The sequence below is a fragment of the Hyla sarda genome, chromosome 4 (genome assembly GCF_029499605.1).
Source record: "Hyla sarda isolate aHylSar1 chromosome 4, aHylSar1.hap1, whole genome shotgun sequence".
In the NCBI taxonomy this organism is placed as follows: domain Eukaryota; kingdom Metazoa; phylum Chordata; class Amphibia; order Anura; family Hylidae; genus Hyla; species Hyla sarda.
The window spans coordinates 419004977-419024909 of record NC_079192.1 but is presented as its reverse complement, the minus strand read 5'-3'; the positions used below and the strand labels follow the sequence as shown (position 1 = coordinate 419024909).

Genomic DNA, 19933 nt, shown 5'->3' with positions numbered 1-19933 from the left:
GTGCGAGCGTTTTCCCTGACGCTGAGGACGTATAGAACAGTCTTTGAGAAAATGCGCCTGATTGGCACAATATAGGCACAAATTCTCATTGCGTCGGTGGGATCTTTCCTGCTGCAAGAGTGATCCACTTGCATAGCCTCTTTGGCAGGAGACAAAGAAGACGGTAGAGGTGGACGTTGGAACACGGGTGCCAGACGAAGAAATCGCCGTGTTCGGGCAGGTTCTCTTTCGAGATGAAGTTCTTCTTACCTCTCAAAACAGAAACAAATTCATCCCTCATGAGTCCTAGGGCACTCAAAAAATCTATACCAATACCCCTTGGAGGGCAAAACCTCCTTGGGGACTAATACCCATTACTAGGGTCTCTTTAACCCCTTAACGACACAGGACGTATATTTACGTCTTGTGCCGGCTCCCGCGATATGAAGCGGGGTCGCAGCGCATCGCGTCGGTCCCGGCGCTCATCAACGATCGCGGCAATGTGCGGTATTAACCCTTTAGAAGCGGCTGTCAAAGCTGACCGCCGCTTCTAGAGCAAAAGTGAAAGTATCCCAGCTAGTCAGTCGGGCTGTTCGGGACCGCCGCGGTGAAATCGCGGCGTCCCAAACAGCTTGCAGGACACCGGGAGGGCCCTCACCTGCCTCCTCGGTGTCCGATCGACGAATGACTGCTCCGTGCCTGAGATCCAGGCAGGAGCAGTCAAGCGCCGATAACACTGATCACAGGCGTGTTAATACACGCCAGTGATCAGCATAGGAGATCAGTGTGTGCAGTGTTATAGGTCCCTATGGGACCTATAACACTGCAAAAAAAAAGGGAAAAATAAGTGTTAATAAAGGTCATTTAACCCCTTCCCTAATAAAAGTTTGAATCCCCCCCCTTTTCCCATAAAAAAAATAAAACAGTGTAAATAAAAATAAAAATAAACATATGTGGTATCGCCGCGTGCGTAAATGTCCGAACTATAAAAATATATCGTTAATTAAACCGCACGGTCAATGGCGTACGTGCAAAAAAATTCCAAAGTCCAAAAAAGCGTATTTTGGTCACTTTTTATACCATTAAAAAATGAATAAAAAGTGATCAAAAAGTCCGATCAAAACAAAAATCATACCGATAAAAACTTCAGATCACAGCGCAAAAAATGAGCCCTCATACCGCCCTGTACATTGAAAAATAAAAAAGTTATAGGGGTCAGAAGAGAACATTTTTAAACATATAAATTTTCCTGCATGTAGTTATGATTTTTTCCAGAAGTGCGACAAAATCAAACCTATATAAGTAGGGTATCATTTTAATCATATGGACCTACAGAATAATGATAAGGTGTCATTTTTACCGAAATATGCACTGCGTAGAAACGGAAGCCCCCAAAAGTTACAAAATGGCGTTTTTTCTTCGATTTTGTCGCACAATGATTTTTTTTCCGTTTCGTCGTGAATTTTTGGGTAAAATGACTGATGTCACTGCAAAGTAGAATTGCTACACAAAAAGAAAGAGAGATACGCAATATAATGCACACCCACAATAACTGTAATCCAAAAAATATATCTTTATTACATATAAATAGTACAAAAAGCAGACAATACAGTTAAAACCAATTAAAAAAGGCCCAATTGGCCACTGCACAAACAAGGGGGGGGGGGGGAACCCCTACCAAGAAGAAGGGGAGAAACCCCACCCAGGGCGCCTGCCTCCACAAATACTCAGGTTATCAACCTATCATACAACAAGATTGTTAAATCAATACAGTCCTGTCCCCACAACACCAATAATACGTATACAACCTGAACATCTTCAGTATATAGCACAGGGGACTGGTAGTAGAGGACAATAGATGGAGGAGTAAAAGAGATCTCTAGGGGGGCACCTGCCGTATTACTCCTCCATCTATTGTCCTCTACTACCAGTCCCCTGTGCTATATACTGAAGATGTTCAGGTTGTATACGTATTATTGGTGTTGTGGGGACAGGACTGTATTGATTTAACAATCTTGTTGTATGATAGGTTGATAACCTGAGTATTTGTGGAGGCAGGCGCCCTGGGTGGGGTTTCTCCCCTTCTTCTTGGTAGGGGTTCCCCCCCCCCCTTGTTTGTGCAGTGGCCAATTGGGCCTTTTTTAATTGGTTTTAACTGTATTGTCTGCTTTTTGTACTATTTATATGTAATAAAGATATATTTTTTGGATTACAGTTATTGTGGGTGTGCATTATATTGCGTATCTCTCTTTCTTTTTGTGTAGTTATTGTTATTTGGTACGCTTAATAGCACCCCTTTGTGTATGATGCTGAGCCCGCCTGCTTTCTATATACATAGTGCAAAGTAGAATTGGTGACGCAAAAAATAAGCCATAATATGGATTTTTAGGTGGAAAATTGAAAGGGTTATGATTTTTAAAAGGTAAGGAGGAAAAAACGTAAGTGCAAAAACGGAAAAACCCTGAGTACTTAAGGGGTTAAAAACAATCTTTATTGATATGAACTAAAATTATAAGGTGACTAGAGTTTATTAAGCAGTGTTTTAAATGTATCAGAGAACTCTTATGCAATTACTTGCTATTGAGAATATGTTAATAGCCTAATTGGCACCCTCCTGACCGTGGCTATTTGTTGGTCTGAGTATCACACTCACTTCAAATCTACTTGCTCAGTTGTTGCTGCAATATTTAGAGAGGCACTGTCAGGGGTCCGTGCACTTACTCACATTCACACACATTCAGTGAGTGTTTAGGGGTCTCTCACACCCCATATGTTTAGGGGTGGAGTGGGGGGTTTCACCTGTGCCTTTCTTAGATGTTCCTAATGCTTGGTACTGTTTGTGGGTGCAATTATGGCTTATTCCTTTAAATTTTTGTGCTGCTGCTGAGAGTCTCTGTATAAAATCCCCAGCATCCCCAACGTTTCGCCAGAGTAGTGGCTTTGTCAAGGGCAAATAGGCTAATGGCCCACAGTTTTAGGTATGGTTGTAAAAGCGCATACGGGGGAAAAATGAGCCGACCGGACCAAACGTTTCACTCCGGTCGGCTAATTGAAATTAATTACATACAGGACCACATACAGCTCAATACGGGAGCGCTAGTTTTTAGCTCTCCCCTGCCGTATGAGGTCCAGTATTGCGGAAAATGTGATGTGAACCAGCCCTAACGCATTAGAAGGCATTAGAAGGCGCAATGAAAAAAAAAATTCAAGTTGGCACGCATGCGCTAATATTCGAAATAATGCGAGAACATGCAATAACAGCATGTCCGTGGTCTGGATCATGTGATCTGTACATACGATCACATGACCATAACAAGAGGTCACATGAGGAGTGTCGTGGCACTCATTGATCGGAGGACCAGACTGGGAGTGACACTGGTGACGGAACGGAAGTGACATCATCACTAAAGTCTATAAATACAGAAGCGCGGCAACATTTCGCCATTAGCCTATTTGCCCTTGACAAAGCCAGTACTCTGGTGAAACGTTGGGGAGGCTGGTGATTTGGTGATTTTAGACAGAGTCTCTTAGCAGCAGCGCAAAAATTTAAAGGAACAAGCCATAATTGGACCCACAAACAGTACCAAGCATTAGGAACATCTAATAAAGGACGAGAGAGGCCCAGGCACGGCATAGTGGAGGGTGAAACCCCCCCCCCCCTCCACCCCTTAACATATGGGGTGTGAGAGACCCCTAAACACTCACTGAATGTGTGTGAATATGAGTAAGTGCACGGACCCCTGACAGTGCCTCTCTAAATATTGCAGCAAAAACTGAGCAAGTAGATTTGAAGTGAGTGTGATACTCGGACCAACAAATAGCCACGGTCAGGAGGGTGTCAATTAGGATATTAACATGTTCTCAATAGCAAGTAATTGCATAAGAGTTCTCTGATAATTTGAAAACACTGTTTAATAAACTCTATTCACCTTATAATTTTAGTGCATATCAATAAAGATTGTTTTTAGCGAGACCCTAGTAACGGGTATTAGTTCCCGAGAGGGTTTGCCCTCCAAGGGGTATTGGTATAGATTCTCCCTACCTATCGGCAATACGCACATCAATTCGGGTGGTTAAATGGATAAGTTCACTCAGGGTAGACGGAGGATCATGTGCTGCGAGAGCATCCTTGATCCTACTGGACAGTCCTTTTTAAATGTAGCACACAAGGCCTCATTGTTCCAAGCCAGTTCAGAGAAGAGATACAAAAAAAACTTGGGAGTGGCTGCTGGTTCACTTTCAGTAGGACACAGTTTTTCAAAAAAGAGAAAAAGCACAAACTATTCCACTTACACTCTGTGAGTGGCCAAAAACGACCACCCACAGTTCTAACAGGCGTCTAAAAAAATTCTCAAATCTTCACGTTTGCTGCTACACTCTGGTGAAAAAAGCACTTTCCACCCGAATTTTACCAAGGCTAGAAGAAAGAAAAAAATGAGGAGCGGACACACCTATTCCAACAGCAACTTAATGAGCATAATATTCAAATCCACTCGTACACTTACTTTACCGAGGGGAGTCTAAGTCAGTCCTGCTCCCCTCGTGCGGTAAGCTTATCTCTCCTACTTTCGTTCCTCCGATTCCTTATTGGCCCAGGTATACACAGCTGACACAGCTGTGGTCTTTCCTGGAAGTTCAGTACCCTTTTTCAGCAGGGACTAGATCTTTCAAAGACAGATACATTTATTTCATATACATAATAAAACTGTACATCCGACGCGTTGCAGAGTTTCCTCCTTCCTCAGGGAATAGTACATACAAAAATCTCCTCCTTTTTCTACTCTCAAAGATCCTCCCTCACCGCAAATGACATTTGAAACAAATCAAATAAATTAAATTCTTACAATTACATTATACACGTTCCAACATCTCATTAAAACCTTTTGGGGTTTAAGTATCAAATTTAAAAATGTAAAAACTTTCTCTCTTACATAATATGGAAAATCTCCTTAAAGGGGTACTCCATTGGAAAACATTTTTTAAATCAACTGGTGCCAGAAAGTTAAACAGATTTGTAAATTACTTCTATTAAAAAATCTTAATCCATCCAGTAGTTATCAGCTGCCGTATGATCCACAGGAAGTTGATCTCTTTTTGAATTTCCTTTCTGCCTGACCACAGTGCTCTCTGCTGACACCTCTGTCCATTTTAGGAACTGTCCAGAGCAGGAGCGGTTTTCTATGGAGATTTGCTCCTACTCTGGACAGTTCCTAAAATGGACAGAGGTGTCAGCAGAGAGCAGTGTGGTCAGGCAGAAAGGAAATTCAGAAAGAAAATAACTTCCTGTGGATCATGTTATGTTGTAAAAAAAATTCTTCATTAAAAACTAATGATAATTAAAAAAGCAGATAAAGGGGGGGGGGGATTGTGCTTTTGAGTAAAGAAAATTATTTGCAAGAAAGTTATAAAATTTTAAATGATACAAATTATTATAGAAGATCCCACGGAAAAAAACAGCTCGAATCTTTAGTATCTAGAGGTTTTAATTATGGATTTTTAAGCAAAACGGAAAGGGAATATAGATATATATATATATATATATATATATATATATATATATATATATATATATATATATAATAATCCAGCAACACCATATTTTTATATGTTACAGAAGATTCAAAAAAAATCATACACTACCCCCGGGGAGACTATAGCGGGGGTAGATTCTTTGACCAGCCATTTAGAATATATTGATTGGCCATATGTCACCTCTTTGCCCTCATATTTAAGAGACTCGTGACAACTTTTAGCCGAAATTGGGGATATTAAATGGAGTGAAGATATGTGGTTAGTTACATTTAATGTAGTTTCATTATACTCCAATATCCCCCGGAAAAAAAAGAAAAAAGGAGTCCAAGTAGTTGCAGGATTTTTAAAGGAAGATCTTTTAATGCCGAATACACAAAACGCGTTTTGAATAGATAGTTTGTACTTACAAGGAATTTTTTTGTTTTTAATGAAGAATTTTTTTTACAACATAACGGTACGGTGATGGGTGCGAAATGCGCAGACGTTTTTGCAAATCTTTATATGGGGGCTTTTGAGAAACTTTTTATTGAAGAGAGTGATTTTATGCCTTGTATAAAGTTTTGAAAAGTTTTGAAAAGTTGGAAAATTAATATTCCTTTCGGTCAACTGTCAAGGATAAGAAGAAATTGCTCAGAAGAAACGAGCTACAAAATACAGGCTAAAATTATAGAGGATCGTTTTTTGGATAACAAATATCCAGTGCAAGTAATTAAAGGAGCAAGAAAAAAAAGCCAAGAAAATAAAACGAAGTGAACAAATAGAAAATCTAAAATTAGGACAAAAACATGAAAATATTAAAAAATGAAGAAAGAGAATTGTGGGACAGCTTTTGTCTCACGATTCTCGAAAAATGTGAAAGAAGTTGAAAAAATAATTTTAAAACTCTGGAATATCCTGAAAAATTACCCTTTTTTGAAAGAAGCACTAGGGGAAACGGCTAGTAGACCAAGGTTTATTTTTAGGAGAGCGAAAACAATTGGTCAAAAAATCACTCCATCTTATCCTTGTTTTAATAAAAATAAAAATGATTTAAAAAGTTTAGAAAAAGGTGGACACAAAAAATGCGGGACGTGCAATATTATCAAACATGGTGCGAAGTCAGTTACAGTATTAGTAAATCCACAGGTGAAGAAATAGAAATTAACACAGTTTTAAATTGCAGTTCAGAATACGTTATTTTTGTTTTAGAATGTCCGTGTGGAATTCAGTATGTGGGTAGGACTACACAATCCCTAAGAAAAAGAGTTACTTCCCATAGATTCAATATTCGACATCTGTATCCAAACCATAGTGTGTCCTGGCATTTTTGCCGTAGCCCACAATGCAGACCCGGAACTTTTGACGGTCATTCCAATTGAACACATCGAAAAAAGTTTAAGGAGATTTTCCATATTGTGTAAGAGAGAAAGTTTTTACATTTTTAAATTTGATACTTTAAACCCAAAAGGTTGTAATGAGATGTTGGTTCGGGTATAATGTAATTGTAAGAATTAAATTTTTTTGATTTTTTTCATAATTCATTTGCGGTGAGGGAGGATCTTTGAGAGTAGAAAAAGGAGGAGATTTTTGTACTGTTCCCTGAGGAAGGAGGAAACTCTGCAGCGCGTCGGATGTATAGTTTTATTATGTATATGAAATAAATGTATCTGTCTTTGAAAAATCTAGTCCCTGCTGAAAAAGGGTACTGAACTTCCAGGAAAGACCACAGCTGTGTCAGCTGTGTATACCTGGGCCAATAAGGAATCGGAGGAACGAAAGTAGGAGAGATAAGCTTACCGGCACGAGGAGAGCAGGACTGACTTCGGCTCCCCTCGGTGAAGTAAGTGTACGAGTGGATTTGAATATTATGCTTATTAAGTCGCTGTTGGAATAGGTGTGTCCGCTCCTCGTTTTTTCTTTCTTCTAGCCTAAGCCAGTTCAGAGGCAAGAGTGCGGAATTGAACAGCGTAGTCGCCTACAGAGGAGTTCCCTTGGCAGAGGTTCAGAAGAGCCATCTTGGCTGAGGAGGCTCGTGTGGGTTCTTCAAATACATTGCGGAATGGAAGGCCCAACAGGTTAGAGGTGAGCGGATCTCTAGGATCCCAGAGAGGAGTAGCCCAGGCCAAAGCTTTACCAGACAGTAAACTGACCACAAATGCCACTTTAGCACACTCCTTCGGGAACTGATACGCCATGAGTTCTAAATGCATAGAATCCTGTGTCATGAAGCCTCTACACAGCTTGGGATTTCCCTCATACTTTGAAGGTAAGGACAAATGAAGCTTGGATCCGGAAGAAACTGCTGACACTGGAGGAGAATCTGGAACTGGTTGTGGCTGCTGTTGCTGTTGTTGCTGCTGAGCGGCAAGAAGCTGTTGCATCATGGCTGACAACTGGTTCAACTGTTGGGCCTGACGTGCCAAGTGTTGTGACTGTTGGGCCACAACAGTGGAAAGGTCCGAGACATCTGGCAGAAGCACCCCAGCGGGATCCATGGCCGAATCTTACTGTTACACTCACGGAGGTAGTAAATCCACTGTACCTGTGTGGAAGATGACGTGGGCTGTACCACGGAGTGGAGTCTAAGGTGCTGCTGCAAAGCAGGATGGTCTTGCTGCGGCAGGTGGCGCCCAGGTCGCTACCCCTGGTACGACTCGTCCACACAGGCGGCTGAGATGTAACACATAAACGGAGGGATGAAGCAACTCGTAGTCCGGACTAGCAGAAGGTCAGGGCAGTCGGCACAGATGCGTCATCAGGAAACATAGCAGGAGGTCAATAGGCAGGCGGCACAGAAGCAATGTCAGGTCATGGAGCAGATGGGTCTGGAACATGGTAAGGCAAACACAGTAATGTTTTCACTTGGGCAAAGGCACACAAAGATCCGGCACAGAAAAAAGGAAGTGCTGACACTTATAGTGTCAGCCCAGATAAAAATCAATTACGGCATACTGGCCCTTTAAATCGCATAGCGTTGGTGTGCGCCGGCCTAAGGGACGGGGATGCGTGCGCCCGCGATGCGCATGGGGAGAGGAGCCAGAGACAGAGTGGGGTAAGGAGATGCCCGGGAGACTCGCATGGGGGCGCGTCTCGCACAGCGAGTCCGGGAGCCACCGGTGACTGAAGGACAGGAGCGCTCACAGTAAGAATGAGTGACCGGAGCGCTGCCCATAACAAGCATGATACTCAACATCCCATTAACACCACACTTATCCCTTACATGGGGCATATACTAAACACCCCTAGACGTGAAAGGAGATCTGACCTACCACGTGAACACCTGCCACAGAGACGGGTTCTGGAGACGCCACAGCTTCTTCACCACGTGCCCGCTGACCGTATTGGTGAAGCTGCTGACAATTTCTGAGAACTCCCTGGACATGCGAGAGACGGGAACTTTCTGGAGGGAAGAGAAAAACATAAGTTATCACCTCCGGTCACGTGTCGTCCGGTCAGTGATGTAATCACCGGTCATAGGGACATTACCTGACAGTTGATATCTGGCAGCGCTGAAGTGTCCCATGTTCTCGGGTAGATGAAAGTCGGCCGTGCTGACTCCAGGGAGGGCGGTCCTGGCATAGTGATGAGCGATGCTGAGTTAAAGTACGTTTCTGACTGAATTTCCTGTGGAAAGTTAGTGACGCGCGGTGCTGACTTCGGGGGCAACACAGTTGCTGATAATTTCATACTAAAAGAATAGAAATGTTTAACCCATTTAGCGTGTAAACAATCCCCCCCCCCCCCCCCCACACCTGCATAGAGCAGAGCTGTCTGGTTTTTTGCTGGACAAGATGCATTTTTAACAGCATCCTTTGATCTTCCATGTAATGTATTATAAAACTGTATGAGCAGTGGCATTGTTGGGGGGTGCGGAATGCACCGGGTGACACCCTGACTTGACTCTAGTGGGTCCCTTCTATCTCTGTCACACACTGTGCAGCTGTAGTCAGACAAAGGCGGCTCTCTAATTAGGCGATTTAGGTGGCCGCCTAAGGCCTCGCGCTAAAAGGGGCCTCGTGGCCGCCTAAATTGTGTAGTTAGAGCAGTGATTTTGCCAACATTTTTTTTAAATGTCCCGCCCCGGCCTGCGCGCAGGGGGAAGGGAAGCCTGCGTGCGCACTGCGCACACAGTGTCCTCCTGCATCCCCTGCGTGACCCTCCCCCTCGCGGCGAAGTGAGCCGAAAATGGTGCCCGACGGCGGAGCAAGCTGCATTTGCGCCAGACTGCCGTGGAACTGCAAGCTGCACGGGCCGGTGTGAGGTAAGATTTCCGAAGGTACCGTACCCTTTCCACCCCCCTGTTACCCCTTCTCAACCCTGTCCAAAACCCCCCACCGTCACCCAGGTCCACCCTCTGCACCCCCCCCAGCCCGTCACACATGTCCACCCCCCCTGTTATCCATGTCTACCACCCCCCCCCCCCCCCCCGTCACCCATGTCTAGCCCCCCTCAAACCCATGCTGGGAGTTGTAGTTTTGCAACAGCTGGAGGCACCCTGGTTGGGAAGCACCGATTCAGTCCATACTCATCCCACACCATGGCCAGTTAGGATGTCAGGTGTGTACACTGTCCGTAATAATGTTATAATAACATGTCCACCCCTGTTCACCGCCCCTGTCACCCCTGTTCACCCCCCCTGTCATCCCTGTTCACCCCCCCTGTCACCCCTGTTCACCCCCTGTCACCCCTCTGTCACCCCTGTTCACCCTCTGTCACCCATGTCCACCCCCTGTCACCCCTGTCCACCCTCCTGTCACCCCTGTCCACCCTCCTGTCACCCATGTCCACCCCCCTGTCACCCATGTCCACCCTCCTGTCACCCCTGTCCACCCTCCTGTCACCCATGTCCACCCCCTGTCACCCCTGTCCACCCTCCTGTCACCCCTGTCCACCCTCCTGTCACCCATGTCCACCCTCCTGTCACCCCTGTCCACCCTCCTGTCACCCCTGTCCACCCTCCTGTCACCCATGTCCACCCCCCTGTCACCCATGTCCACCCTCCTGTCACCCATGTCCACCCCCTGTCACCCATGTTCACCCTCCTGTCACCCATGTCCACCCCCTGTCACCCATGTCCACCCCCCTGTCACCCATGTCCTACCCCCCCTGTCACCCATGTCCACCCCCCCGTCACTCATGTCTACATCCCCCACCCCCCTGTCACCCATGTCCTACCCCCCTGTCACCCATGTTCACCCCCCCGTCACTCATGTCTACATCCCCCACCCCCCTGTCACCAATGTCCTACCCCCCCTGTCACCCATGTCTACCCCACCCGTCACTCATGTCTACATCCCCCACCCCCCTGTCACCCATGTCCTACCCCCCTGTCACCCATGTCCACCCCCCCGTCACTCATGTCTACATCCCCCACCCCCCTGTCACCAATGTCCTACCCCCCCTGTCACCCATGTCTACCCCACCCGTCACTCATGTCTACCCCCCCACCCCCCCCCCCGTCACCCATGTCCACCCCCCTGTCATCCCTGTCATTCATGTCCACCCCCCTGTCACCCATGTCTACCCCCCTGTCATCCATGTCCACCCCCTGTCACCCATGTCCACCCCCTGTCACCCATGTACACTCCTCTACACCCCTCTTTCACCCATGTACATTCCTCTACACCCCTCTGTCACCCATGTACACTCCTCTACACCCCTCTGTCACCCATGTACATTCCTCTACACCCCTCTGTCACCCATGTACACTCCTCTACACCCCTCTGTCACCCATGTACATTCCTCTACACCCCTCTGTACACCCATGTACACTCCTCTACACCCCTCTGTCACCCATGTACACTCCTCTACACCCCTCTGTCACCCATGTACACTCCTCTACACCCCTCTGTCACCCATGTACACTCCTCTACACCCCTCTGTCACCCATGTGCACTCCTCTACACCCCTCTGTCACCCATGTACACTCCACTATACCCCTCTATCACCCATGTACACTCCTCTACACCCCTCTGTCACCCATGTACACTCCTCTACACCCCTCTGTCACCCATGTACACTCCTCTACACCCCTCTGTCACCCATGTAAACTCCTCTACACTCCTCTGTCATATATGTACACTCCTCTACTCCCCTCTGTCACCCCTGTACACTCCTCTACACCCCTCTGTCACCCATGTACACGTCTCTACACCCCTCTGTCACCCATGTACACTCCTCTACACCCCTCTGTCACCCATGTACACTCCTCTACACCCCTCTGTCACCCATGTGCACTCCTCTACACCCCTCTGTCACCCATGTACACTCCTCTACACCCCTCTGTCACCCATGTACACTCCTCTACATCCCCTCTGTCATCCATGTACACTCTTCTACACCCCTCTGTCACCCATGTACACTCCTCTACACCCCTCTGTCACCCATGTACACTCCTCTACACCCCTCTGTCACCCATGTGCACTCCTCTACACCCCTCTGTCACCCATGTGCACTCCTCTACACCCCTCTGTCACCCATGTGCACTCCTCTACACCCCTCTGTCACCCATGTACACTCCTCTACACCCCTCTGTCACCCATGTGCACTCCTCTACACCCCTCTGTCACCCATGTACACTCCTCTACACCCCTCTGTCACCCATGTACACTCCTCTACATCCCCTCTGTCATCCATGTACACTCTTCTACACCCCTCTGTCACCCATGTACACTCCTCTACACCCCTCTGTCACCCATGTACACTCCACTACACCCCTCTGTCACCCATGTGCACTCCTCTACACCCCTCTGTCACCCATGTACACTCCTCTACACCCCTCTGTCACCCATGTGCACTCCTCTACACCCCTCTGTCACCCATGTACACTCCTCTACACCCCTCTGTCACCCATGTACACTCCTCTACATCCCCTCTGTCATCCATGTACACTCTTCTACACCCCTCTGTCACCCATGTACACTCCTCTACACCCCTCTGTCATCCATGTACACTCCTCTACTCCCCTCTGTCACCCATGTACACTCCTCTACACCCCTCTGTCATCCATGTACACTCCTCTATAACCCTCTGTCACCCATGTACACTCCTCTACACCCCTCTGTACACCCCTCTGTCACCCATGTACACTCCTCTACACCCCTCTGTCACCCATGTACACTCCTCTATAACCCTCTGTCACCCATGTACACTCCTCTACACCCCTATGTCACCCATGTACACTCCACTATACCCCTCTAACACCCATGTACACTCCTCTACACCCCTCTGTCACCCATGTACACTCCTCTACACTCCTCTACACCCCTCTGTCACCCATGTACACGTCTCTACACCCCTCTGTCACCCATGTACACGTCTCTACTCCCCTCTGTCACCCATGTACACGTCTCTACACCCCTCTGTCACCCATGTACACGTCTCTACTCCCCTCTGTCACCCATGTACACTCCTCTATACCCCTCTGTCACCCATGTACACTCCTCTACACCCCTCTGTACACCCCTCTGTCACCCATGTACACTCCTCTACACCCCTCTGTCACCCATGTACACTCCTCTACACCCCTCTGTCACCCATGTACACGTCTCTACACCCCTCTGTCACCCATGTACACTCCTCTACACCCCTCTGTACACCCCTCTGTCACCCATGTACACTCCTCTACACCCCTCTGTCACCCATGTACACGTCTCTACACCCCTCTGTCACCTATGTACACTCCTCTACACCCCTCTGTCATATATGTACACCCCTCTACACCCCTCTGTCACCCATATACAATCCTCTACACCCCTCTGTCACCAATGTACACCTCTCTACACCCCTCTGTCACATATGTACACCCCTCTGTCACCCATATACACTCCTCTATACCCCTCTGTCACCCATGTACACTCCTCTACACCCCTCTGTCACCCATGTACACTCCTCTACACCCCTCTGTCATCCATGTACACTCCTCTACACCCCCTGTCACCCATGTACACTCCTCTACACCCCTCTGTCACCCATGTACACTCCTCTACACCCCTCTGTCATTCATGTACACTCCTCTACACCCCTCTGTCATCCATGTACACTCCTCTACACCCCTCTGTACACCCCTCTGTCACCCATGTTCACTCCTCTACACCCCTCTGTCACCCATGTACCCTCCTCTATACCCCTCTTTCATCCATGTACACTCTTCTACACCCCTCTGCCACCCATGTACACTCCTCTACACCCCTCTGTCATATATGTACACCCCTCTACACCCCTCTGTCGCCCATATACACTCCTCTATACCCCTCTTTCACCCATGTACACTCCTCTACACCCCTCTGTCACCCATGTACACTCCTCTACACTCCTCTGTCATATATGTACACTCCGCTACACCCCTCTGTCATATATGTACACCCCTCTACACCCCTCTGTCACCCATATACACTCCTCTATACCCCTCTGTCACCCATGTACACTCCTCTACACCCCTCTGTACACCCCTCTGTCACCCATGTACACTCCTCTACACCCCTCTGTCATCCATGTACACTCCTCTATAACCCTCTGTCACCCATGTACACTCCTCTACACCCCTCTGTACACCCCTCTGTCACCCATGTACACTCCTCTACACCCCTCTGTCACCCATGTACACTCCTCTATAACCCTCTGTCACCCATGTACACTCCTCTACACCCCTATGTCACCCATGTACACTCCACTATACCCCTCTAACACCCATGTACACTCCTCTACACCCCTCTGTCACCCATGTACACTCCTCTACACTCCTCTACACCCCTCTGTCACCCATGTACACGTCTCTACACCCCTCTGTCACCCATGTACACGTCTCTACTCCCCTCTGTCACCCATGTACACGTCTCTACACCCCTCTGTCACCCATGTACACTCCTCTGCACCCCTCTGTCACCCATGTACACTCCTCTATACCCCTCTGTCACCCATGTACACTCCTCTACACCCCTCTGTACACCCCTCTGTCACCCATGTACACTCCTCTACACCCCTCTGTCACCCATGTACACTCCTCTACACCCCTCTGTCACCCATGTACACGTCTCTACACCCCTCTGTCACCCATGTACACTCCTCTACACCCCTCTGTACACCCCTCTGTCACCCATGTACACTCCTCTACACCCCTCTGTCACCCATGTACACGTCTCTACACCCCTCTGTCACCTATGTACACTCCTCTACACCCCTCTGTCATATATGTACACCCCTCTACACCCCTCTGTCACCCATATACAATCCTCTACACCCCTCTGTCACCAATGTACACCTCTCTACACCCCTCTGTCACATATGTACACCCCTCTGTCACCCATATACACTCCTCTATACCCCTCTGTCACCCATGTACACTCCTCTACACCCCTCTGTCACCCATGTACACTCCTCTACACCCCTCTGTCATCCATGTACACTCCTCTACACCCCCTGTCACCCATGTACACTCCTCTACACCCCTCTGTCACCCATGTACACTCCTCTACACCCCTCTGTCATTCATGTACACTCCTCTACACCCCTCTGTCATCCATGTACACTCCTCTACACCCCTCTGTACACCCCTCTGTCACCCATGTTCACTCCTCTACACCCCTCTGTCACCCATGTACCCTCCTCTATACCCCTCTTTCATCCATGTACACTCTTCTACACCCCTCTGCCACCCATGTACACTCCTCTACACCCCTCTGTCATATATGTACACCCCTCTACACCCCTCTGTCGCCCATATACACTCCTCTATACCCCTCTTTCACCCATGTACACTCCTCTACACCCCTCTGTCACCCATGTACACTCCTCTACACTCCTCTGTCATATATGTACACTCCGCTACACCCCTCTGTCATATATGTACACCCCTCTACACCCCTCTGTCACCCATATACACTCCTCTATACCCCTCTGTCACCCATGTACACTCCTCTACACCCCTCTGTACACCCCTCTGTCACCCATGTACACTCCTCTACACCCCTCTGTCACCCATGTACACTCCTCTACACCCCTCTGTCACCCATGTACACTCCTCTACACCCCTCTGTCACCCATGTACACGTCTCTACACCCCTCTGTCACCCATGTACACTCCTCTACACCCCTCTGTACACCCCTCTGTCACCCATGTACACTCCTCTACACCCCTCTGTCACCCATGTACACTCCTCTACACCCCTCTGTCACCCATGTACACTCCTCTACACCCCTCTGTCACCCATGTACACGTCTCTACACCCCTCTGTCACCCATGTACACTCCTCTACACCCCTCTGTACACCCCTCTGTCACCCATGTACACTCCTCTACACCCCTCTGTCACCCATGTACACGTCTCTACACCCCTCTGTCACCTATGTACACTCCTCTACACCCCTCTGTCATATATGTACACCCCTCTACACCCCTCTGTCACCCATATACAATCCTCTACACCCCTCTGTCACCAATGTACACCTCTCTACACCCCTCTGTCACATATGTACACCCCTCTGTCACCCATATACACTCCTCTATACCCCTCTGTCACCCATGTACACTCCTCTACACCCCTCTGTCACCCATGTACACTCCTCTACACCCCTCTGTCATCCATGTACACTCCTCTACACTCCTCTGTCACCCATGTACACTCCTCTACACCCCCTGTCACCCATGTACACTCCTCTACACCCCTCTGTCACCCATGTACACTCCTCTACACCCCTCTGTCATTCATGTACACTCCTCTACACCCCTCTGTCATCCATGTACACTCCTCTACACCCCTCTGTACACCCCTCTGTCACCCATGTTCACTCCTCTACACCCCTCTGTCACCCATGTACCCTCCTCTATACCCCTCTTTCATCCATGTACACTCTTCTACACCCCTCTGCCACCCATGTACACTCCTCTACACCCCTCTGTCATATATGTACACCCCTCTACACCCCTCTGTCGCCCATATACACTCCTCTATACCCCTCTTTCACCCATGTACACTCCTCTACACTCCTCTGTCACCCATGTACACTCCTCTACACCCCTCTGTCATTCATGTACACTCCTCTACACCCCTCTGTCATCCATGTACACTCCTCTACACCCCTCTGTACACCCCTCTGTCACCCATGTTCACTCCTCTACACCCCTCTGTCACCCATGTACCCTCCTCTATACCCCTCTTTCATCCATGTACACTCTTCTACACCCCTCTGCCACCCATGTACACTCCTCTACACCCCTCTGTCATATATGTACACCCCTCTACACCCCTCTGTCGCCCATATACACTCCTCTATACCCCTCTTTCACCCATGTACACTCCTCTACACCCCTCTGTCACCCATGTACACTCCTCTACACTCCTCTGTCATATATGTACACTCCGCTACACCCCTCTGTCATATATGTACACCCCTCTACACCCCTCTGTCACCCATATACACTCCTCTATACCCCTCTTTCATCCATGTACACTCCTCTACACCCCTCTTTCATCCATGTACACTCCTCTACACCCCTCTGTCACCCATGTACACTCCACTACACCCCTCTGTCATCCATGTCCACTCCTCTACACCCCTCTGTCACCCATGTCCACTCCTCTACACCCCTCTGTCACCCATGTCCACTCCTCTACACCCCTCTGTCACCCATGTACACTCCTCTACACCCCTCTGTCACCCATGTACACTCCTCTACACCCCTCTGTCACCCATGTACACTCCTCTACACCCCTCTGTCACCCATGTAAACTCCTCTACACCCCTCTGTCATCCATGTACACTCCACTACACCCCTCTGTCATCCATGTACACTCTTCTACACCCCTCTGTCACCCATGTACACGTCTCTACACCCCTCTGTCACCCATGTACACTCCTCTGCACCCCTCTGTCACCCATATACACTCCTCTACACCCCTCTGTCACCCATGTACACTCCTCTGTCACCCATGTACACTCCTCTACACCCCCCTGTCACCCATGTACACTCCTCTACACCCCTCTGTCATCCATGTACACTCCTCTACACTCCTCTGTCACCCATGTACACTCCTCTACACCCCCCTGTCACCCATGTACACTCCTCTACACCCCTCTGTCACCCATGTACACTCCTCTACACCCCTCTGTCATTCATGTACACTCCTCTACACCCCTCTGTCATCCATGTACACTCCTCTACACCCCTCTGTACACCCCTCTGTCACCCATGTACCCTCCTCTATACCCCTCTTTCATCCATGTACACTCCTCTACACCCCTCTGCCACCCATGTACACTCCTCTACACCCCTCTGTCATATATGTACACCTCTCTACACCCCTCTGTCGCCCATATACACTCCTCTATACCCCTCTTTCACCCATGTACACTCCTCTACACCCCTCTGTCACCCATGTACACTCCTCTACACTCCTCTGTCATATATGTACACTCCGCTACACCCCTCTGTCATATATGTACACCCCTCTACACCCCTCTGTCACCCATATACACTCCTCTATACCCCTCTTTCATCCATGTACACTCCTCTACTCCCCTCTGTCACCCATGTACACTCCACTACACCCCTCTGTCATCCATGTCCACTCCTCTACACCCCTCTGTCACCCATGTCCACTCCTCTACACCCCTCTGTCACCCATGTACACTCCTCTACACCCCTCTGTCACCCATGTACACTCCTCTACACCCCTCTGTCACCCATGTAAACTCCTCTACACCCCTCTGTCATCCATGTACACTCCACTACACCCCTCTGTCATCCATGTACACTCCTCTACTCCCCTCTGTCACCCATATACACTCCTCTACACCCCTCTGTCACCCATGTACACTCCTCTACACCCCTCTGTCACCCATATACACTCCTCTACACCCCTCTGTCACCCATGTACACTCCTCTACACCCCTCTGTCACCCATATACACTCCTATATACCCCTCTTTCATCCATGTACACTCCTCTAAACCCCTCTGTCACCCATGTACACTCCTCTACACCCCTCTGTCACCCATGTACACTCCTCTACACCCCTCTGTCACCCATGTACACTTCTCTACACCCCTCTGTACACTCCTCCACACCCCTCTGTACACCCCTCTACACCCCTCTGTTACCCATGTACACTCTTTTACACCCCTTTTTTGTCACCCATGGAAAAAAAAAGTTCGGCGCCTAATAGGTTTGTTTTGCAGGTTTAACGGTGAAGAATTGTGTGTGGAAGAAATTGTCATGATGGCCCAGACCAAATGGAGAAGAGCAGGCAACAAAGCAAATTAGAGAAGACAACATTGGTGAGTTGCTGTATAAAGCAGCACTTTAAAATACATACCCACTGATAAATAGATATAGTGCATTGCGTTTTTTTTATCGCGCTTGGGGGGGGCCTCAGATATATTTTTGCCTAAGGCCTCAAAAAGTCTAAAGTCTGTAGTCAGAGGTCCGGCAGTTGCATAGTGACACTTAGCAGCTGATTACAGACTGGAGGTGAACAGCGTTACTTACATGCACTTCTATGCTGTGTACCTCCAGTCTTCTTCTGACCTACATGGAGCTTTTCATGTCTGGGCAGAGAGGAGTGGGAGAGGCAGATCACCACCGCAGCCTGCAGAGGTCAAAGTGTATTAAAGCCAGGAACGCCACGCCTCCTCCATTCATGTCTATGGGAGAGGGCATAGCGTGACGTCACGACCCCCCGCTGCCGGAGCCCAGTATTCTAAACATAATGTTTAGAACTCTGGGTGCTGCACGGAGATCGTGGGGGGCCCAGCAGCAGGAACCCCACCATCGACATCTTATCCCCATTTCCTTTGGATAAGATATATAGGGGAGGAGTTCCCCTTTAACTAGACCCTGGCTACCGTGATATTGGCATTGTGGGAAACATGTGGGGCCTCCCACTTTTCCTTATCTATGTTTTATCTCTGTATATACTTTACCTTCTCATCAGTAAGTCCATAAGACTTTGATATTTCGGTCTCCTGCGCACTTCTCTCTCCGTTTCGTACCAAATGTTCCTCTGCTTCATTTCTGAAATAATGGACAATTGTTAAGGAGGAACTAAACACTTTAAAAGAATATTCTGCATTAAATGAGTACTCCGTCGAGCTGATTCACTGTGCCACTTACCGGATTGGCTTTGGGCCAAACTTGAAAGCAGTGTCTATGTATCTCCCTGGTTTTTACCCTTTATCCACTCCAGATGTGAAAGCTGGTCGTAGGTGCAGGAGGATAACACAGGTCGCTGCAACAAGGCCAGAACACCCTGCTGCAAAGCACCTGGGATACAGGCAGGTGGGACTAGCTGTGGCTAAGTAGAGTAAGCACAGCAGCACAGTCTGTAGAGATTATACAGGCTAGATGTTATAGCTGAGTTGGGGAACAGATGCAGATGGTGTTTAGTGTTGCTCGCGAATATTCGCAATTAGAATTCTAATTGCGAATATAGCACTATATTTTCGCAA

The 19933-nt window shown here is 48.2% G+C and overlaps 1 protein-coding gene across 1 annotated transcript in view; it reads right to left on the bottom strand.

Annotated features, from left to right (window-relative positions):
• LOC130267776 (protein mono-ADP-ribosyltransferase PARP12-like) overlaps positions 1 to 19933 on the bottom strand; it is a 145496-nt gene that overhangs the window by 32728 nt on the left and 92835 nt on the right. Inside the window, exons 9-11 of the mRNA XM_056517957.1 lie at positions 19409 to 19499; positions 8977 to 9178; positions 8760 to 8890 (exon numbers count right to left, since the gene is read on the bottom strand). Coding sequence (XP_056373932.1) covers positions 8760 to 8890; positions 8977 to 9178; positions 19409 to 19499 — 424 coding nt within the window. The remainder of the gene's footprint in view (positions 1 to 8759; positions 8891 to 8976; positions 9179 to 19408; positions 19500 to 19933) is intronic.